Source organism: Cibotium barometz, chromosome 39 (assembly GCF_041138505.1).
Source record: "Cibotium barometz isolate CiBa-2024 chromosome 39, ASM4113850v1, whole genome shotgun sequence".
Classification (NCBI taxonomy): Eukaryota; Viridiplantae; Streptophyta; class Polypodiopsida; order Cyatheales; family Cibotiaceae; genus Cibotium; species Cibotium barometz.
In genome coordinates, this window is record NC_141084.1 from 1,912,533 (window position 1) to 1,935,513 (window position 22,981).

The window sequence follows — 22,981 nt, forward strand, 5'->3', positions numbered from 1 at the left end:
TCCTTTCTTTGTATAAAAATAAATTTATCAAAATTTACTCTTTTCTCATAATCAATTAATTATGCATGATTAAAAAAAGTATTTCTCATGAATAAGATGAAAATCATTCTTTTTGCATAGGATGTCCAATCCTAGAATATGGTAGAAAGTCCTCTTCTAGCATTATGTATAAAAATAAGATATGTATTATTTTCTAAAAATTTTACCATAGCTTCACTGCTATTATTGATAATTCTCAATTTTTCTTAAAAGAGTAAAAGCTTTTAATCAAAATATGATAATAGTTCTTCTTTTATACTTAAAATCAAAGTATGAATTTAAATCATAATTTTAACCATAATCATAAACTTAATTATGATTATCCCACTAGATGAAGCTCATTCCATTATTTTTCTTTTTCCAAATTGATAGGATAATCTATTTCTTATTTAGAATCAATCAAAGTAGTTTTAACCTAAATCTAAAAGAAATAACCATTATTTTAACCTACTTATAAATAATCTAAAAGAAATAACCATAAGTAGTTTTAATCTACTTATAAATAATCTAAAAGAAATAACTATTATTTTGTTAACACAAAATCATAAAAAATACCATTTTCTTAATCTTTAGCTTATCAAGCCTAGAGTTTAGCTTTGAATTAAGAGACTATCATTGAGAAACATCCTTTTTCAATGGGTTTAGCCATAAAGATGGTTATTCTTTTAGAGAGAGAGATTTACTTAAAGAAAGCATTACAATTAAGCATAAAGATTAACTTTCTCTTAATTAAGCATTAAGACTTTAAGGGAAAGCTTGATTTGAATTAAAACAATTATTTAGAAAGCTTCTCAAGCTTGAGAGGGATTGAGAAGAAGAAAGTCATTGAGATAAATTGAAAAAAACCATAAAAATTGATTTTACCTCCAAGTTTGGCTTGATTCTCTATTAGTAGTGAAGTCCCCAACCAATCAATTGGTCCACCAAGAGGAGAAGAGCAACTCCAAGAGTTGTTGTAGAGAGAGAGAGAGCTTCAAGCTCCCAAGAGAGGAAAATTTAAGAAATAATAAAAAATATGATTATTTTAATATAATACTAGCATAGTATAGCTCCAATATTTTTTTACAAATGACTGAGGTTTATAGGTGAGGGAGGCCACTAACCAAGTCCAACTGGGTTATAGAATTTTTCAAGTTTAGTTTGACTCAATTTGGACAAGATTTGAACCAGTTTGGCTCCCTTTTTTATTTGGTTTGATCTAGGAGAGAGGAGAGATAAAAATATCACAATCTTTTTGAATTAAAAACCCTTCCACATGTGAAATAGGTGCCTAACTCAAGAGTCCCCCTCTCCTTACAAAGGTGTCAAAAATGCATCATTATTCTAAAATATCTCATTTTTTAGTAATATCTCATAATTTTTAACTAATAAACCTTGTACTCAGTCAACTCTTCATCTTATGTGAGTATTTACTCATTTTTTTGGTATTTTCTTTTATTCTCTTGGATTTACCTCATCCCAACACTTGGATTTATCCAATTGGCCCATTGGAAACTTAATTGGATCATAATCCAAAAATTTCTGAAAATCTAGACCCTTAGACTAAGGTCCCTTATACACATTTTCAATTGATTCCAAATGCACATTGAAAAGTTCATTTTGAACTTCTATTTCAGGGGAATCCATTTTAGACACTAGGAGGATTTTTATATCCAAAGATATCTCAATTTTGGATTCTCTCTCTCTAGGCCAAAACAGGGTAAAACAAGATCTTTCTCCTATTCCAGAGAGGGAAATAATTTCAAGAACAGAAGGAGAGGTTCTTATACCTTTACTCCTCAAAACTTGGAGGGAGGAATCTTACATATAGAGTCAAGTGTGTGTCAGCCTATTATCACGTATAATCAGTTGAAGGTGTAGGGACCTTGTTTTGGTTTATCTAAGTTGAAGGGAAGTGATCCAAAGTCACAACTGACTATCACAAGTCTATCAAAAGTCAACTATTAGCCGATGGGTTAGCAGTCGGATGGGTTAAAGGTCGAATGATGTTTTTGTGGCAGTTGTGAGTCAGTGTCCATAAGGTTGGAGCCTTGTGTGGTTTGAGCATCTAGAGGTGTCAGCGGATGCAAAGGAGAGGAAGCTTGCATTAGCTGAGTCAGTTTAGTCAACTTTGAGAGGACAGTTAGATCTGAGACAGCTATGTGTCAGCTGTAAATCAACAGAGAGCTCAAAGTGTGAAATCTCTTTAAGTTTAGAACTACCTAAGGGCCTGAGAGTGTCAAATTAACATATGAGAGAAGATTTTGGTACAATGGAGGTGATTGAATCAGCTGATTCTATGTCAGTCAGTTGAGACAGTTCTCAGCTTGCTTCAGATTAAAGAAAGGGCAGTAGAGGGTCAGCTAGGTGTCCAGGAAGGTCTTGGGGTTGTGGCTTAAAGGTGAGCTGATGTTGAAGGACAGTAAAGGAGACAAGGACGTGTTTTGGATCAGAGTCAGCATAAGCCATTCGGAGGTAGTTTACAACCAATTCTGTCACCTGTAGAGGTTTCTGATCAGCTGGAAGTCAGCTGAGGTTTATAAGTGGAAGATCCAAGCTAACCTGAGAGGATAATTGTAGAAATCAACTGGAGAGCTTAAGGAGTGTTTAGGTGTCCGGTTGTATCAATTGGAGGGCTGAAGACAGGAGCCAGGTTGATTGGTGCCCTTTGAGCTAGAATCTTGGCACTCCCTTGTTCTGATCCCATTGTGTATTCTTCTTGTGTGCCTGTTAGTGTTGTAGTAGAGGCCATCACCCAGTCATCACACATGTTTTGGTGCCACTGAGAATCAGAAGGTTCTTATCTAGGGTTCTAGCAATCACCCCTGTTTAGAGGCTCATATCTCCTAAACCGTGAATCCGATGAAGGTGCTCTAAAGCTCATCGGAAAGCTGACATCGAGCTCTTCAACTTTGGTCCGGCTGTCCGAAGTCAAAATCAATCGTTTTGGCCTCCAACCAGCAGCCTTTGTCAATGAAGAGGCATAGGCTCCGGGGCTTTTCCTTTGAGTTCCTTGTAAGAGATAGATGGTTGTGCGGGGAAAACTTCTTCAGAAATAACTATTGATTGCGAGGTTTTAGCATCAAAGTTTGTTTGTGAGGATGGGATTGAAGGAGTAGATGCTTTATCGAAATCGATCGTTGACACAGATGGTAGATCATTGTGTAGAGGGGCTTCTATGGAAGAGGCTCTTAACTTTTTGCGTTCAGCATCATAGAAATCCATTAGGGTTGGATCCTCTTCCTTACAGTATGGTATTATCAACTTTGTGCCGTCGACCATCATGATGATCCTATTGTGCTGGCAAAGCACAACACATATACGACCACAAAAAACTTACAAGTAAGGGGGTTAGTTTCAATATACATTGTATGTTCAAAGTACCCCAAACATGGCATGTTCAAGTCCTGCATAAAGGGAATTCTTTCAGGATGAGCCATGAGTGTTGGTTAACCTAACAAATCCCATAACTCAAGGGTCATAAGATTGTGTTCTCATGTTGGATAAAGTTGTGCTTGAGCTATGGTGATTTGATTTGAAATTTCCAATCCAACCAGACTCCTAGGGATCTTTTCAATAAGATACGTTGGAAGTCCCCACTCCTCCAAGGTCTCTTCCTCTCGTAATAACAATTATACAATGCCTGCAGAAGTGCTCAAGGTGGCTATTTGCATGGATTCATCAATTGAATACAACGAGTCACGTATCCAAGTTCCACCAAGGATAACATCATATTTAAGAGAATCTAGAGTAACATGGAATGTAAATTCCAAATCTCCACCGATTGTTTGAGTAGCATAACTAAAATAACTAGAAACTTCAATGTTTTGTCCAATGGTTCCTCTTGCAAGACCATTGTCTATAAGGATGATTTTAGGTTGTACTAATGACACCTATGTGTCTATTGTCATGATGTTATGACTAGATTGAGTGCTAATCAACATCATTGCCTGGAGAGAAATCGAACGATACCATTCTAGAGTCTTCCAAGAGGAACCATGGATGTTTCAGTTTTTGTTTCAACTTCAGATCTTGTTTCGGTTTCATATTCCCATTCACTTTCGTCCTCTTTTTGGCTCTCAGCTTTTTCAAGAGTACCCAATGTGTACAATGGCACACTTGGTCCTCTGATAATTCTAAATGAGGTCTGTTTGGAAACTTGCGAATCCTCACAATCCTGTTCTATGGAGCTCTTTATGTCTTGGTATAACTCATGTTAAGCTCTTAAAGGTGCAAGTGTTAATTTATGCTCGCTTCACCATGAGAGAAGAACATTCCTCCAAATGAGGTTTTGAGAGACTGCTTTCATTTCATAAGGGATTCATCAAATTCCTCATGTGCTTTCTCAACTGCATAATTCGTGCAATCTATCTCTAATAACCCTTCTATAGAAAGTATAGTATGTCTTCCTCTTGAAAGGGAAAATGGTACTCCTCTGTGTTTTGTATTTTGGTTGCTTTTTTAGGATTGACATTATGAGGCTCAATCACAACCGGTGATCTTGTAAGACACTCAACCATGCTAAGCATGCTCTCCTAAGCTTGCTTTTTGCGTTCCGCATGTTATATGATCATGATTTTCAATTTGGGGTGGTTGGGTGGGTTCTAGTTTCTTGATTGGTCTATTAAGTGCACTGGGTGATGAACCAAAACTTGTTTCATCCTCACTAAGTGACGTACTAGAACTTGTTTCATCTTTTGACTTTCTTTGGATCGTCAGGTTTTCATTATGTTTACCCATCTGACGAGATCGAATTTTCTTTGGGGTTTTTGTATCTTGTGTCGCACATATGGGTTTTGTGGTTTGTGTAGTGGCCTTTGAGGTGGATGATTTTGAATCATGTGTAGCTTTTGGCTCTTTTGGGTTTATGTCCTCCACAGGCTCTTTTTTCATGTCCTTTAATTCAACCGTGTGGTCGACAGTTTAATGTCCCTTGTTTTTCTTGGGTTTAAAAGGTTTTGCTTTTTCTTTTGGGTTCTGCTTTAAAGCATGTTCTTCTACCCATGTTGAGGTATTGTCTTTTGCGTTCTTTTTAACCGTTTCTCGTGCCTTGGCTTGTAAGCGTGTAAGCACATTCAAGGGTACCATGGACAATTGCCCATTTTGTACACTTAAGATGTTAAGAGTTGTATTTTGTGAGACTAGTTGCATTGAAGCAACTCGTCTCTTGGGAAATCTTGGAACATGTAATCAATGCCACATCATTCACACATGGGTTGCAAAGTGTGAGAGAATATGGGCATGGAAGTATTTCAAATTGTTCAGCTTGCCACTTTGTGAGGTCCACGACAATAGAAACACTGAAGTGTTCAATTAACTGCTTCCTGAGCAGTTTCTACCCTTTGGACTGTTTGTGTCTAGTGCACGAGAGATAGAGGTTTTGAGTCAATTATTAATGAATTGGGACACTCTTTAGTATGATGATCAAAGGACTTACAATAGATGTAGTACAGAAAAACTAGTGCCTTGTATACATAATGGGAATTGGGATGGTCATAGTGATTACACTTAATACAATGCATTTCGCTCCTCACTTGTAGAGGCATTAAGGATGGTTGGGTTTGAAGGAGCTCATTTCCTCTTAGAGATGTTTGAAAGCTTTTAAGCAAGGCTACATAGAATTCGGGAAATCACAATTCCGAGATGAATCTTTCTTTTGCCATTGCTTCACTTGGTTTAGATGAGGAACACCTCCTAGCATGATCATCTTCCAGCAAGTTGTCATCTAAACGTACTGCTTCTCTACAACATGCATCCAATGTTTCTGGGTTGGATATAATGATCAAGTTGTGTAAGCTGTTATTCTTTAAGCCCATCATGAAACATCTTTTCAATTTAAAATCGTTTAATTTTTCCCATGACTCACATTGTGAGTCCAAGAGTTTTATCCGTAGGATAAAGTCTCTAATGTTTTCATTTGTTTTACGCTCAATTGAATAGAGTTCTTTTGCTGCACTCCACCGATCACCTTGTCTAGAAAAGCCATGGATAAAGGCTGACTTCAAGGTTCTGGAGTTGGTCTTGATTGTTGGCATCGTTGGCATCAATGTGATGAACCATCGACTAGCTTTTCTCTAAGCATAGGTTCAACGCATGTACCTTGGTGTGACAGGTGGGATTTCCAAAGACCTCACATCTCTGTTCAAACATTTGTATTAATTGAACAGGATCTGTTGTTCTGTCGCATTTGCCCATGATTGTGGAAATTTGTATGGTCGTATTTTTGTATGAGTCACTGAGGCCGTATGTGAGTGCTCTTGTGGGGAGGGACTCACTAAGCTCTTGGGAAACCCCCCTTCTTAGACTAGTCAGTATGTCCAAGGTGTGGGCATCCAAGGATTGTTATTTGTGAAAATGTTAGGAAAAGGACCAAAGCCCGTTGGGATTGAAGTGACAGCGGTGCAAAACCCGATGACACTCTTGTTTTGTTGGCATGGCAAATGGTATTGGGAGTTGTAGTTGGGGCATAGATCTCAATGGCTCGAAGATGTCAACCATTGGGTTCAGTGAGGGTGTCTGCCCACGTAGTCCCTCTATCGTTTGCCATGTTTGATGATGTCAATTGCTCCTTAAAGAGCAAGCAAATGTGTTTTTTTTTTTGCTTTTTATATTTTCTCACAACCCATTACAGCCTCAAGAGGCTTGGCGTACTCTTCGTTGGGTCAAACGAGTGTTCGTTTGCCTTGATTAGCTGAGACGCTACACGCACGTGAATGACCTTAGGGATATTTTTCCAAAAAAAGTGCATGATAGTAACTTTCGAGATAAAAGAGAAGGTTCTAAAACCTATTTTTCATAAGTGTCTCATGATGAAATTTTTTTCTAGGTAATTTTTCCCTGTTTCACAACACGTTTTTGAGGGTGTTCTAAAAGGAATTTGGAAAAACTCTGTATGAGAGTTGTAGTATTTTTAGAGTACTACAATTTTGTCTGCTTGAGTCGTTTATGAATTTGCCATTTAGACCCTCAAAAAGTAGCCCGAATATGGTTCAAAGTCATTTTTGCGCTGTTTTTTGCGATTTTTCGTGCTTTTCGAGCTATTTTTTGCTTCGATTTTTGGGTTGAATTTTGAGGCTGTTGGTCGGAGGCATAAACGATCAATTTTGAATTTGGATGGCAAAGACCAAAGTTGAAAAGCTCGATGTCATCTTTTCGATGAACCCTAGAGCGCCTTCATCGGATTCACAGTTTAGGAGATACAAGCCTCCAAACAAGGGTGTTTTCTAGAGCCCTAGATAAGAACCTTCTGATCCTCAGTTGCACCAAAACATGTGTGATGACTGGGTAATGGCCTCTTCTACAACACCAACAGGCGCACAAGAAGAATACACAATGGGATTAGAACTCGGGAACGCCAAGATCCCAGCTCAAAGGACACCAATCAACCTGGCTTCTGTCCTCGGCCCTCCAGCTAATACCACCGAACACCTAAGCACTCCTCAAGATCTCCAATCAAATCCAGCTGACTCCTACAATTATCCTCTCAAGTCAGCTCTGATCTTCCACTTATAAGCCTCAGCTGACTTCACTTGATATCCAGCTAATCAGAAACCTCTCCAACTCACACAGAACAAGCTGTAAACTGCCTCCGAATGGCTTGAGATGTTGTGCAGTAATGTGATTCATTGCTTAAAATGGCCCTCTTTTATATGAGGAGGTACACCCTTGGGCTTGTACATCAGTGTTATGACTCACCCTAACCCCCCTTGAAACACATCCAATAAGAGATAACCTAGTGAACCGCAACTGTCATGAGGATCTATCCAATGGCCGAGCTCATAACCCTTGAGGTCTCCAAGATCTACAACTCCTTGAGAAGAAATTCCACTGCGCCTCCCCCGCAAGTGTTGTCACACCGCCGCGTTGCACGACACGCACTCGTCCCTCTTCTCACCTCACTTCACTCACACACTCACTAGCATGCATTAGGGAGAGCGATTAGCAAGATCATGACTCAATTGCACAATGGGAGAGTATCTTGTATTATGAGAGAAATTCACTTATATACATGGCCATAAGTGTTAACACTCACTTAATCTATGGTCAGTCGGCAGTTTAGGCTCATAAGAGGCCTAATGCTATTACAATGACTACTCTCATAATATATCCATGGAGTGCATTACTTGACTCATAAGAGGCCTAATGTTATTACAATGACTACTCTCATAATATATACATGAAGTACATCACTTGGGACTTCATCCTAACTTACTACCACACGCTCTTGAAGCGGGCGCGAGGATCACTATAAACGGTTAGCACGAGCGAAATATTTCACGAAGATAGATTTAAGTACTGGCTATCACCAGATACGTATTCATGAAAGGCATGTCGAAAGAACCGCCTTTCGGACTAGGTATGGCCATTACGAGTTTCTCGTATTACCTTTTGGGTTAACCAATGCTCCAGCCACTTTCCAGCAAATGATGAACGATCTTTTTCGTGAACATTTGGGAAAATTTGTGGTGGTGTTCCTGGATGATATTTTGATTTATAGTCGTACTCTTGAGGATCATGTCAGACACCTCACGATTGTCTTATCTATTTAAAGACAGAATCGACTATATGCTAAGTTAAGTAAATGTGAGTTCTTTATGACCGACATCATTTACTTGGGACACAAGATCACTAGAGATGGATTGAGCATTGACTATGATCGAGTTCAGAAGGTTTTGGACTGGCCTATACCACGAACAGTGAAACAACTTCGTTCTTTTCTCGGTTCTGTTGTTTTTCTTCGGAAATCTGTACGGGAGTACAGATTTCTTCGGAAATCTGTACGGGAGTACTCTCAGCTCACACTCCTGATGACTGTATGTGTGTGATGCAGATGATTTGAGAGGCAGGAGAGCTCGTTGGGCAGAGTTATTGTAAGATTTTGATTTTGAGATCCGTTATCGGAAAGGGTCCATGAATAGTATTGCAGATGCGCTTAGTCGGATTAGAGAGGTGAATACTTTGTCGTTCACCGAGATTTCTACTGACTTATTTCAGTCATTGAGAGGGCTTTGCAGGACTGATAGTTATTTTGGTCCATTTTGGCAGAAGATCCAGGACGGGAGCTCATTGATTGACCAAGACTCGGTGACTGAGCAGTTCACCATTCAGGCTGCAGGAGGCCAGTGGATGATTCGGAATGGTTTACTATTCCGAAATGACAAAATTTGTGTACCACATATCTCGGACATTAGGTCCAAGATTCTGAGGGAGTGTCACGACGCCCCTTCTGCTGGACACCCTGGGATACATAGGACGCTATCATTAGTGAAACACACTTTTTATTGGCCGAAGATGAAAGGGTATGTAGAAGATTATGTTCTCAAGTGTCAGATTTGTCAGGTAAATAAAGCTGAACGCTTTAGACAGGCTGGGTTGTTACATCCTTTGCAAATCCCAGGTAATAAATGGGAAAGTATTTCCATGGATTTTATTACCGGATTGCCAAGAACACATCAAGGCCACGATTCTATTTGGGTTGTGGTAGATCGCTTGACAAAAATGGCTAGATTTTTACCGACCTGGAAGACTATTACAGCTACGCAATTAGGTCGGTAGTTTATCGAGCAATTGTTTAGACTGTACGGGTTACCGCAAGACATAGTCAGTGATAGGGACTCTAAGTTTACGAGTGACTTTTGGAAACTTGTTTTTGAGAAGTTGGAAACAACTTTGAATTTGAGTTCCTTAGATCATCCTCAATCTGATGGCCAGACTGAAAGAGTGAATCAGATTTTGAAGGATATGCTTCGAGCATATGTATCCAAAAGACAGTGTTCATGGGAGGATTATCTTCCTATGTTAGAATTTGCATATAACAGTACTAAGCATACGAGTACAGGGTTTAGTCCTTTCATGCTTATGTACGGTTTTCAACCAAGATCACCTGTTACAGTAGGATTCTCAGGACTTCAGCATGATGCAGCACGTAATTTTTTGCAAGATATGCAGGAAATGTTACAAGTTGCAAAGGAATCTATTAGAAGTGCTCAAGACCGAGACAGGTTTTATTCTAATAGACATCGTTCACCTAGAGAGTTCTCTGAAGGAACAATGGTGTATTTGCGAGTTCCGAAAGATTCCGAGACTTTACGGACAAGTAGATCTCCGAAATTATCCCCTAGATACTGTGGACCATTTCGTGTTACTCGACGGATTGGTTCAGTTGCATATGAATTGGATTTGCCTTCTCATGTGAAAGTTCATCCTGTATTTCATGTCAGTAGACTTAAGGAAGTACTGGGTGGAGCAGATCAGTTAGTTACTTCTCAAGAAATTATAGATGTCCAGGACATGACATTTGTTCCGCACGAACCTGAAAAGATTCTTGGATTTCGTGAACGAAGATTGCGTAGTACGCTTATCACGGAATACAAGATAAAGTGGAAGGATCGTGTTGAGGAGGACGCTACATGGGAGACATTGACTTCTCTTCAGAGAGATTATCCTGGCTTTTTAGTGAGCTCAGGAGTGAGCTCTTAGAGGAAGGGGAGTATGTCATGTGCACAGTGTGTATCTACCGTGTGCTATACGCATGCAAGACTAGTTTCGAGGCTTGGGGAAGCTTGGAACTAGGCAGGCTGATTGACGAGCTGAGTTAGGGATATACTAACGGGCGGGCACCCAAGTATGGACGGGCGGGCGGCCAAGTGTGGACGCCCGATGACCGGCCAAGAGCCTATAAAAGGGTGGCCAAGGTTAGTTATTGTAATATAGAGAGTCTCGCGAGTTTGTGAGAGCTCTATGGTCTTGGAGCCTGGATCTAGTGCAGACGTGCACCTGCTTTATGCAGTCGAGGCCGGCAGCAATCTCGAGGCCCGCGAGGGCAGCTTCATGGCGGTATGGGACGTCGCGAGGAGGAGATTGGTCGGTACGTCAACCTAGTTAGCTCAGCTCGTGGCTCGGTGGGGACAGCCAAGACTGTGGGCTTGCCCACGGCTGTCATGGTTGGGAGGTGAGTCAGGCCTGCACCCCCTTGCTTGTTTGTTTGTTCGTTTGTTTGCAGGATTCGAGTTCGAACCAAGATCAATCACGAGGGGATCCGTGGGGATTTGACAATAGGGCATACCATCAATCCCTAGACTCTTTTTGCCTTTAAGGCTGTCTATGGCCCTACTAATTTCTTCCTCTGACAGATTATTCTCCATGGTTTTGGATATGGTTTCTGGGATGGTAGGTTTCCTAGCTTCCCCCATTAATGCTATGCATTTGGTTTGATCCTTTGTGATCTCTCCCCCCTTGCTGAAAATATTCCTAAAATGGTGGAGGGCCACTTTTCTATTGCCCTCCTCTGAGCAATACTTAGTCCCATTCACATCTTGGAGGAAAGGAAGAGACTCTTTGCTTTGTTTCACTTTCAGCATTTTGAACATTTCAGGGGATGGCAGGTCACTTTTGCCAGCCCACCAATCTCTGAAGAAGAGGTTGGAATGTTGCAGGGAGATGTCTTCTTCCTTCTTAATCTGAGCTCTAAGCCTACACACCTCTTCCTGAATTGTAGGGTTTTTCTTGTTTGCTACTTCTTCCAACTCTTTAAGTTTCAAATATAGCTGATCTTTCCTTTGTTTCCTGACTCTGGTCAATTAGTACAAATAAGAAGGGTTTGGGAAGATTTGATAACAAGACTCCATGCCTTAACTGGAGTGAGTCCTCTTCCAAAGAAGTCACTCCAATTTTTCTTGATCTCTTCCTGCACTATAGGAAGACTCCATGCCTTAGCTGGAGTGAGTCCTCTTCCAAAGAAGTCACTCCAATTTTTCTTGATCTCTTCCTCCACTGATTGCTGACCTTTTTGTCAGTATTATCCATGAGGAGTAAGATGGGATAGTGATCAGACAGACATGTGGAAAAGTTTGTTTTACATTTAGTCCTAATAAAGGAGTTACATAGACTCTTGTTGACATAACCTCTGTCTAGTCTAGCTTTCTTGGCATGTTCTCCCACAACATAATTATGCCAAGTGAATTCTCCTACATTTACAAGGTCACACAGGTCAAAAAAATCAAAAGTGAAATGCCATGACTGCAATTCAGCCCCTCTCAGAATCTGCCCTGCACCTCTGAACCTGTCATCTCTATTTTCAACCATATTAAAGTCCCCTATTAGAATGATAGGAGCCGGGACCTGTGCCAAGGTTCTCCAAGTTCTACCCCTTATGGTTTGAGGGCATGCAGCATATATGCCAATGAATGAGAAAGTAGTTAATTCAAAGGCAGCCCACTGGTTAAATACATCCACATGAACATCCTTGAGATTTTCCTGAAGGTCCATATGTATACCAATTGCAACTCCTCCAGAACCTTGAGAGTGTGCAGTGTATATCCATGTATGGTTGAGATGGTCTACAACCTTGTTTCTAGTTCCTGTCCAGTAGCTTTCACTTCTGTGAGAGCAATAAAGTCAAAATTTCCTTTCTTTTTTAGCCAATTTCTAACCTTTTGGGCCTTTAAGGGGTCTGTAAGATCCTTAACATTAAAGGTCGAGCACCTCATTTGGTCTTCCTTTGAGCATGTGGCTTTTTAGAGCCATTCTTGGTAGTTGACTGAGGGGTTGAGGATCCCAGCTGAGAGTGGACCCTTTTCAGCTCTTTTGCAACATCCATTTCTCCCAACATTCTTGCATCAGGGTCAGAAAGTTCAAGGTTGACCTTGTTTAGGGCTTCTTCAGACTGTCCATCTTCTAGAGGGTTAAAATTATTATCTAGGTCATGATCCATCTGATTAATCTCAGCGTTCAGTCTGTTTCTATCCAAGGGAGTAGGGAGGATGGAAGTCCCCTGAGAGTCTTCTACTTCATTAGAATCTGAGGGGTTGTCCAGTGGGGCATACGAGTTGGCAAATGACTTATGGTGAATGGTCCTTGGTTGTCTAAAACTTTTCCTTCTATTGGGTACACTAAAGACATCATTTTTATCTTTTCCATGCACATCGGCTGGAGGGGGGGGGGGGGGGGGGGGAGGGGGAGGGGGGGTGTGGTTCTGAGAGGTACTAGCCTCTATATTCTGCGATTTGGGGATGGTAGCAGGAGAGACTTGGGGGCTAGGGGATTTTAGGTTAAGGTATCTAACCGGACAATTTCTTATAACATGCCCTTGAGCCTCACAGTGAAAGCAGGCAGTGGGGAGGTGTTTATACATGATTTGTTGCTTGAACATATATTCAGCACAATTTACCTCAATTTCCTCAATCAGGGGCTTGTCCAGATCCACTTCAACCAGAATTTGAGGATGCCAAGCGGGGTTATAATAATTTTTGGGCCTTAGACCTAAGACCTTACCTATAGGAGCTACTATTCTCTTTGACCAAGGATAAAGATAGAAGGGCAGATTGGGGAGCTCAACCCAAACCGGACATGCAGAGGGTTTCGGTCTACCACCTAAGGATAAGTTCATGTACATCCATTGGCATGAGCCCATCACCTTCAAGGCCATTGAAGGGTCTTTAACAGGAAGATGTAATAGCCATTTGGGAGGGCTTGAATCACCTCCACTTCAATCCCAATGCTAGTCTAATTATCTCTTACCCACCCCTTCAGGAATTCTGATGGTCTAGGGCCAAACAGTAGCCTGGTTGTGTAATCTCTCTCCTGTTTATTCACCAATTCTGTTGGGAGACAGACTTGGGGAACAAGGGGATAGGGATTACCTGATGCTTTCGCAGTCCTCTCTATTGGCACAGCGTGTTATTCCTGTTCTTCAAGCTGGTCTCTTTGCTTCTGGGGCAGCAACAGATTAAGTTCCTCCACTCTTGCTCTATAATCTTCCAACTATTGCTTGGTGGCCAAGAAATCTTCGATGACACTGTCGTATCCAGTTATGGCTTCTCTGCCTTGCGCCATCGATGGGGGCCAAGGGGGAAACAACTACTGCATAGGGGATTTGATCTGCAAGCTTGCTTGCCCTGCTGTACTTGTTTGAGGCCTAATGAGTGAATGGGAACCCCTCCACTCGGTGCCCATGCACCCGGGGGGGGGGGGGGTTGCTGGGGACGGAATGTCAGTTGCAGGCGACCACCGAAAGTAGGGGTAGAGGGGGAAAGAATGCTATGCTAAACGCTAACAGGCAAGAGCATGGAGAGTCTCAATTAGCATGGCCGTGACGTGTCTTGCATTTGATGAATCTTATAAGTCAATGTCAGCGAATTAAACATTGTTTATTATACATTAACGTTTGCAGTACGGATTTCTTTCTCAAACTTTAAAAATTCGGAATGTGTTTCGTTTGGACACGACGTGGAAGGAGGGACACCTTCCCGTCCAAAAAGTGCTGCCACGTCAGCAGTCTTTGGAAATTGCGCGCAGGCTTTGGCTATGGCGCTTGAAATAGGCAAACTGTGGCCTGTTTAGGGCGAAATATCGGTAATCGACACCAGTCCTCCGGTCATTCATCTGTGTTTTTGTGGCACCAAGACATCCTTCAAGGAGCTGGAGCAGCAGCAGCAACAGCATGGCTTGTGCTGCGTCGTCTTTGTCGTCGTCCTCCTCTTTGGAACTCGCAACAAAACAGTGGCTGCGGGCGCCTTGCCTCTCCGAACCCACTGGGTTGGCTGCGCTCAAGTTCGGCCCGCAGCTGATTTGCAACCCCTCTTTTTCCCTGAGAACCAGCACAAGCGTCCGAAAAACCAATCAGCAGTTCTCCGGTTCTTCTAGCAGACGGCGTCATCAAGGTTCGTGACTCCCTCCGCGATGGGTCCAACAGTGTCTAACAGTGATAGGATTTTACGTCCTCACATCCCACTGGCATTAGAGAGAGCGGACCCGTCACGTTTGGTTTACGGAACCTTCGCTGCGTATGCTGAGTCCGGTTAAAGAAGGGTAAGGCTTGTAATCGGGATGGGCTTGCTATGGTCATCGTCCCCCTTGATCCGAGTCTGCTGCTAGCAAGCATTCAAATTTGCTTCGCCTTAGAGTCTTTTGGGCTATTGCGTTTACACCCGGGCTTACCTCTCTTCTGTTCTGTTCTTTTGTGTGAGTTATTTATTATATTATTATAGATTATAGATGCCGGTGTTCATCATCAAACCATGACCTCTGTTGTGCGTCGGCAGGCCAGCGAGTTACCACGTGTGTTTATTCAGTTCTACAGAATTATTATGTTTTTGCACAGTTTGGTTTGCGCGCCAGTCATAAATTGGTATATACCGGATGCAGAATTTGTAAGAGTCGCAGCTTTGAATAGCGATGTGATACCTCCCGAATCACCTTTGGTAGTTTGTTTTGGGGAAATGTTGATAGACTTTGTGCCTACTGTTGGTGGAGTGTCCCTCGCTGAAGCGCCGGCTTTTAAGAAAGCTCCTGGAGGTGCACCTGCAAATGTGGCAGTGGGAATTGCAAGACTTGGTGGCAGATCTGCCTTCATTGGCAAGGTAAGCACTTTTGACTCTGTAGTTGCTGAAAAAAATTGATTCTTATGCAGGAACACGAAAAGTTCATTCTGCTGCCTTGTCTTTGTTTGTAACACCTTCTATGACTTGGTCATCAGTCATTCGATTTATGCTGGGTGCCACCCTTGGTTCCGCCTGATCAGTTTGTCCCTGTATTTAAGATAGTTTTTTCCTCCTGCATCATCGTCTTCCCTATGCCATGATAGGTTAGGCCACAGTGATCATTACTGACCTCTTTAGCAAGTTGCAGCTTTGTCAAGGTGAAACTTGAGGGGCTTGAGAAGGAGAAAGGAGAGGCAAGATGTATGGATACAATGGGAATGTTCTTGTTATTTCATCTTTATGCAACCATATTGGAAATCTTATTCTCTCATCTTAAATTTGAGCGATCAATATGTTTTAGCCAGTGTCAGCAACCAGTAGCTATTATTTATGGGCTTGTTATTGTTTTTCAGTTATTTTAGATAAACTTTGAAGTCCCTACACAGAGTGATTGATGTTTTTTAATGAGCTGGCACACACACACTGTGGGGCTCCCACTGTCAAAATATCTACCATCACTTACTAAGGATGAAGCTTTAAACTTTTATAAAAGTGATACACATTACCGCTACCCCTTAAGTTGTTCTATGCTTTAAGTAAGAAGAATCTGTCCTTTACAGAACAATATGTAGTAAGGACCTTTTGTAACTGTACTCCCTCACATGGTTGGGTATTTGACATCAGTGCATCATCCTTCCCATTTTTTAGGGCCTTCTATTCTTAGGTGATAGGTGAAGCCTTTGTATCAAGCATTAATTAATCAGTGTGTGTGTGTGTGTGGAATGCGTGTGTGAGAGCATATCTTGATACAAAGTTCTACACCCACTATTGGGCACTGATGACGTTAGTGGGGATGTCGTAGTATCTCCTAAAAGGTGAATTTGGGCATGTTCCTGGATTCATCTAGGTATTATATATATATATATATCAATGCAGAAGTGTGGTTTCAACTCCCCCGAGCGAGGGTCCCAAAAAGTAAATAAGGGTAGGTCACAGTCCTTATTCTGTCCCACACTGCTCTTCAATGTAACTTTTTTTGTGGTTTCAAGTCTTATGATCAATACATTGACTATATAAATGTAGGGTCCATTCGTAGCTGCCTCAAGCTATCTGTTGTTCTATTCTATTCCTCCAGGAGCATCACCACTCAGAGGGGCGCACCTGTAGATGCGGGAAGATTCTTCTAGGCAGGAGGCACACTTTCTTGTCCCCATCTTTCGGCCCCTCTGGGACGCAGGGAGGGGTGTGTATTTCTGTTAGTGAGCAGCTGCCTCCGGTAGTATCTGGCTCAAGAATCATTGTCCCCGGGCGTGCACAGTGGATTACCATTATTGTCAGAGAGGATAGCGTTGGCTTCCTCAACGTCTACGCTCTGAACGCTGCTGTAGGTAGACTCTAGAGTCCTCTTTTGGAGCTTAGTATGGCAGGCCCTCCCTTAGGCTGACTTTTGGTGCTTGGGTGGTGACTTCAACATGATAGAGGTAGCAGAGGATAGACTTGGGGGTGGCACGGCCACAATTTCAGGGGCAGAGTACTTAGCCTGGGAGGAGATGGTTCTTGCAGTCAGGGGACAGGACCCATGGCATCTTTTAGAGTTTGGGCGTAGCCTCGGGAGCCTTCACTTCTCGAGATCGGATAGGAGGAGCACCGGCCCCAACCTCTCTAGACTTGATAGATTTTACGTGGATGAGTGGGCTTGCAGCCGAGGAGGTATGATTGGTATTTTGGTAGGCACTACACTTTTTGACCACGCCCCGGTTATTTTGTCCTTAGAGGACCCCTGGAGGCATGACAGATAGATGAGCTCGAGGATCCCGGACAGCCTCATTCAAGACCCAGAGATTTGCAGCAGGATAGAGCATATATAGGCGGGTTTGGATTTTCTTTCAAGCTTTGCTCTGCGTACAGTGGAGGAGGGCTTACGGGAGATAGGTTTTTTCTTGCAGGAGGCAGCCCAGAGCCGATTAGAGGGTTCTCAGGAGCAAGAGAGGAGTTTGCAGAGGAGTCTTGCCTCTCTACAGCGGCTTGCATGTAAAGTCAGTAGAAGCCTAAGGGTTTGCATTAGCTCATGGTTGCATTTTGCATGTCATTCATCCCATAGGCACATAAGACCACATAGACCATGACAGAAGCATCAGAATATTACTCAGTATTATTCCAGTATTTTTCCCATAATTTATAGCATTTAATTGGCATTTTTACCTTATTTATCCATTTATCCAGGACATGATGCGGTCGGCCAGCTCTGTAGCCAGCCGACCAGCATCAAAAGCCCATTTAAATAGTTGAGCATATCATCATTCATTCATTCATATTCAGCCAAGAAGACCTCGACGCTTGGAGCCTTCAGCCCAAGGAGCATAAGCGATTGGAGCATTCAACATATCAGCCATCAGTGTTTCATCCATCAGCATATAGGAGCATCAACGCTTGAGCATATAGGAGCATCAACGCTTGAGCATCAATGCTTGACCAAAAGGCAGCATCTACAGCATTCAGCCCTACAGATCACCTTGCATTTTCAGCATCCTTATATGCATCGTTTTGCTCCAGCCACTTGGTGAAGGTAAAACTCAGCATTCATATTCATTTTTAGCATTCATACATAGCCTAGAACAGTCCCAATTAGCCCCTTCTCTTAGCCTCAGATTTGCGCCTTCCTACATCCATTCTGAAGAGTGCATAGGCTTGAGATTGGACATCATTGGTGCTTCTACAGCCGTGTACAATTCAGCCCGACTCTTGGTTCTCAGAGATCTTTTATTTGGCTTATCGTCAGTCTCTTCAAAGTAATAAAGCAAATACTATTCCGGTAACGGGATAGGGGGCCCTTCGGTGGGTAATTCGGGACCACATACGGTGTACAGTCTCTCTCTCTCTCTCTCTCTCTCTCTCTCTCTCTCTCTCTCCAGAGATTGAGCAGTTAGGTCAGCAGGCATTGCAGCTAGCCCCAGAGTATAGCCGCACCAGAGGTACACTGATTGATCAGGCTATAGAGCTGGGGTGGTCCAGGCACCCCAAGATGAGAGGCCCATCTCGACACCGGCGGAGACTACAACAAAGGATCAGGACCATACTAGCACGGCATGGGAAACGTCCAGTCAGAGTACTCACCATGGAGGACATTGAGGATATCCGCCATCGACCGATGAGAGACATCTTTGGATAGTGATGTGTATGATGCTTACCTTTGTTGCTGGAGTTTTCCTCCCAGATGTTATCCATTAGGAGCTCCTAGTACCGTACTTTTCCTCATAGTTGTTTCAGTTTCAGTTAGTTGTTTAGTTGTTTTTAGCTTTGCTTACATAGACATTGTATCAGATCCACCAATTGTTGTAACCTTTTTGGTCTCATAGGTCATTTTGGCCTTTTGAAGACGTTAATATATCATTTCATTTCTCTCTCTCTCTCTCTCTCTCTCTCTCTCTCTCTCTCTCTCTCAAATCTCTTAAAGTTTGAAGTCATAAAAGTGGATTGCTAAACTCGCGGAACTCAGGATACAGAAGACGGTGTGAGAATTTGTGTGACAGGATCCTTAATTACGAATACTTCCGTTGCATGTTACATAGGCTCAGCACCCGCCCCGACTTGGTGACTAGTTGAGGATTTTCAGTGGATCCCAAGGGGCACTCCAGTTCGATATCTTGGCTGCCAGGTTCGCATTGATATCTCTCCCGAGTGGCAGATCGCCCCGCTTCTTCTGAGTATTCGAAAGAAGCTTTTATATTGGAGCTTGGTGAGGCTCTCCCTAGCAGGCAGAGTGGTGGTGGCGAACCAAGTATTGCTAGCCACCATGTGGTACATCACTTTGTGCTGGGTCTTTTCTCAGGCATGCATTGGCCAGGTTCATCATTTGATCCAAAACTTCTTATGGGCCGGAAGTGTTGGGAGGCCACCCAGGGCCAAGGTGGCATGGCGAGTGATCATTGAGCCACATAGCAGAGGGGGGCTTGGCCTCATCGATCCAACTATTTAGATTCGTGCCCTGTTAGGCAAGCTGATTGTCAGATGACTCCTTTTCGGTGGTGAGTCCTGGAAGGATTTCTTATTGGCTCGGATGTTAGCACGCACTTCGAGCCTGGGGGGCCCGTGGCCACAGAGTACTCGATGGATCTTCACAGAGATGAGAGCTTGTGGTTTTAGCCCAACTTTTAAGGACATATTTGCAGGCAGTTTACTTCGGGCTTGGGATCATCTCAAGCCAGCCCCTAGATAGATAGTTCCAGTTGCCTCAGAGGAGCGGCTCTGGCAACATTTGGTCTGGAACCCCTTGATATGTTTACCCAGTGGCCACATGTTGGGGGCCCGACCGCATGTATCTTGGGGAGCCTTGAGTACGGGACCAGCCAAGTCTCTTGGAGATTGGATTGCACACAAGTTGTTACCCCTGGAGGAGCAGGAGAGAGGCCTGATAGGGATCCGGAGTCGAGATAGGCTCAGCACCGACATTGACTCAGCTATCCCTTAGGAGTGGTTGATGCCTATTCCAGACTTGACCCCCCAGTGTGGTTAGGAGTGTTCACCAAACACGATATCCTTCTGGCTGTCCACATAGCAGATGAGGACAGTGGTCTGCTCACTTTTTCTATTGGATCCTAGGGAAAACTAGAGAAATCAGAGCTTCCCTTGGAGAATTTCAGAGGCTGCACCTTGCAGAGGGTGAGGGTGATCAGTTTCGGGCATAGGAATGGCACATAGATCCAGCACCGGCCAAGGTGGCCAGGCTGAGACTATGGCGGCTATGGAGTTGGGAGCGCCGACCTCTCACACGATTGCAGTGGGTCCCGAGAGAGTGGACTTGGCATGATCCTGGGGATCGGGAGGAGACTCTGGATGTCCCCTTCTTTGCATATACAGAGGATCTAGATGCCTGAGATAGATGGCACACCGGCAGCAGCAGCGCATTGGCAGTCACAGGGCCCATCACAGCGCTTCCTTTTAGATTTGTGGAAGAGGCGTTGGGATAGCTTTCGGCCTAGAAAGATCACTCTTTCTCTGGTTGATGGCACACATGAGTTTGGCGGTCGGTACTTGGCTGGCAGTGGGAGGTCGGTTAGCGGCTTGCCCGTGGTGCGTCCACCACTAGGAGTCTCAGCGACATTGCCTTTGGGATTGCCCAAAGGCTCAACAGATCTGGCAGCGGATTCTTCGCATCTTCGCTATGGACAGGGCATCGACCCGGATCATCACTTGGGGCACTATTGCTTGGGTCACAGAGGCTGGAGCGATCAGGGCTTATGAGGAGGATGATGGAGGGCTAGCCCTTCAGGTCTCTCACCATGGTATTGCAGCAGTACCGGTCATAGCCTCTCCTATAGATGGCAGGTGGCCACGCTCATGCTAGAGATGGGAGATTTGCAGTAGCATCGCAGCCTGGCACATTTGGTGTGCTAGATGCAGCAAGGCCGTCGAGGGTACCCACACTCTGTCGACTGAGACCATCAAGAGCATATGGTTTGATATTATTCACACCCTCCGCGGTTAGTGGGGAAGCTATAGGGAGGTTTTGACCGCATGCGGAAGCAGCGGGAAGCCTTCTTGAGGCTTTGGAGGCCTGGCCACAGATAAAGGCGGTGATCCCATCTGGCATTATAGACCACCTGTGTGGTTGTTTCCCCCCTCCCTGTGTATGAGATAGCCTTCTCCTCACAGCGCAGCCAGCCGGAGGAGAAGCATCTCATCCCCTTGTGATCACTTGTCTCCCGCCCTTATATGAGGCGAGTTTGTATCTAGCCCGTCGTGTTTGTACTTAGCCCTTTGTGGCTGTTTTTTTATTAACTAATTGAAGGATCTTTTGCTTGGAAAAAAAAAAAGAAAAGAAAAGACATCTGTCTACTTATGACACAAGTTCATTCCAATCTTGGCTTGGAGCCCCTTGTCATGTCACTTTGTGTCCGCTTTAGGATGCGTTGCCAAGGTGATTATCATTTTGGAGAATTTGGCACTAGTTCAGGATACTTTAGTGATTCGGATACTTCAATGGGTGCTTCATAGAAAAAGATATTGATTTAGTGTTCCATTCGAAGTCGATTACTTTTGAGGCTTGGAAAGGTTTGTTTGCCTAGATATGGATGTCCCAATGCATAGAGTGTACCGGACAAGAAAACCACGAAGCCTCGGGAGATCCACTCTAACGTGCCATACCACGAGAGCATACCCCACATAAAATCTCGGTTAAGCATGATCATAGATTTTTTGTCTATTGCCTTGTGTGCAACCACACAAGTGGGAAGAAGAAAGAAGGAGACGATAATCAACAAGAGAATTAGCATAAGATTAAAGGGATTGTGGGAGTACAAGATGTAGTGAAAAGCATAAATTCATTATAGAAGTAGGTTCTTCTTATAGGAAAGACCTCGTTACATATTCTAGGCATATGTTAGATGTGATGCCACCACATATGGTAAATAAGATTCCACCGCATATTGTAAGTATGATGCCATCACATATGCCAAATATGATGCCACAACATATGCCTTTTAAGAGGTTGCTCCTACACAAGAGACTTGTACATACTAGCAGTTGTTCTTGGAACCGCTTTATTTAAGGCTTACATTCAGTGCTACTTTACTCAACCACCTAGCACTAGTTTATTCCCACATTAATCACTAATAATATCCCCCCCCATAGTGATAATGTGGCTAGAAAGCCCCGTCATCTTGGACTAGGTTTACTTTATTAGCTTTCAGCTTTGCAATCTTCTGTAGTGCCTTGGCTTGTGGCAGTAGTGACACTTTCCTTTCTTCTTCTTGGTGTCACCCTGTGTGACGAGTCCACTTTGCCTTAGAAGTAGGCTTGGTCTCCTTTGCTTGCATCACCCCTGGATCTGTTCTTCCTCGTCTGCATCTCATAGAGAAGTAATCAACCAACTCCTCGAAGTATATAGGATTGCCTCCTCTCATAGGGAGATTCAGAGAAGTATGGAAACTCTGATAGGACTCAGGTAAGGAGTTAAGAATGGTGGTGACCAATTTTCTGTTATCAACTATCTCATCTATATTCAGCAGTTGTTCTTTTAGGTATGTTACCTTGGTGTAAGATGATCTGCAATGGAATCACCTTCGTTCATGGTAAAGTCGTCCAGCTCCCGCATCAGGTACATGACTCGTGCTTCATTATGGGACTGGAACATGGTCTCGAGGACCACCCAGGTAGCCCTTGCGGAGCTGCAAAATTGGATGTGAGGTACAATTGAGCACTTGATTGAAAGAGCAATCATGGTCATCCCACCGTCTTTAGTGGGTCCAGGAGGCGATGCTATAATGCTTGACACAACTTGTAGTCTAAGTCGCCCTTGATGTCGAGGCACGAGGAGTTGGTGCAACAGGACAAGGTTCTTGCTCCGGGACAATCTCCCATAGCCCCTTGGCAATTAAGAGATTCTTCAGCATGAAACTCCATAATGAGTAGTTGGGACCATCAAGCCGATCTTGAGTTGTCATGAATGCACCAAATCTAGAAAGCTCAGTGGAAGCAGCTCTTTGCAATATCCTCACAGCAGTACAAGATTTCCCAAAGTTGGAGAGAGAACTAGGAACAGGAAA

At 43.3% G+C, this 22,981-nt stretch overlaps 2 protein-coding genes across 8 annotated transcripts in view; one reads left to right on the plus strand and one right to left on the minus strand.

Annotated features, from left to right (window-relative positions):
• Positions 1 to 14,093, minus strand: part of LOC147615613 (uncharacterized) — a 52,882-nt gene extending 38,789 nt beyond the window's left edge. For all 7 annotated transcript variants that reach the window (XR_015262605.1, XR_015262607.1, XR_015262604.1 and 4 more), the window contains exon 1: positions 13,659 to 14,093. The gene's annotated coding sequence lies outside the window, so the exon portion shown is untranslated. The remainder of the gene's footprint in view (positions 1 to 13,658) is intronic.
• Positions 14,094 to 14,239: 146 nt separating this feature from the next.
• The window catches only part of LOC147615614 (putative fructokinase-7), a 41,558-nt gene continuing 32,816 nt past the window's right edge, over positions 14,240 to 22,981 (plus strand). The window contains exons 1-2 of the mRNA XM_086778133.1: positions 14,240 to 14,678; positions 15,163 to 15,377. Coding sequence (XP_086634259.1) covers positions 14,459 to 14,678; positions 15,163 to 15,377 — 435 coding nt within the window. The 5' untranslated portion in view covers positions 14,240 to 14,458. The remainder of the gene's footprint in view (positions 14,679 to 15,162; positions 15,378 to 22,981) is intronic.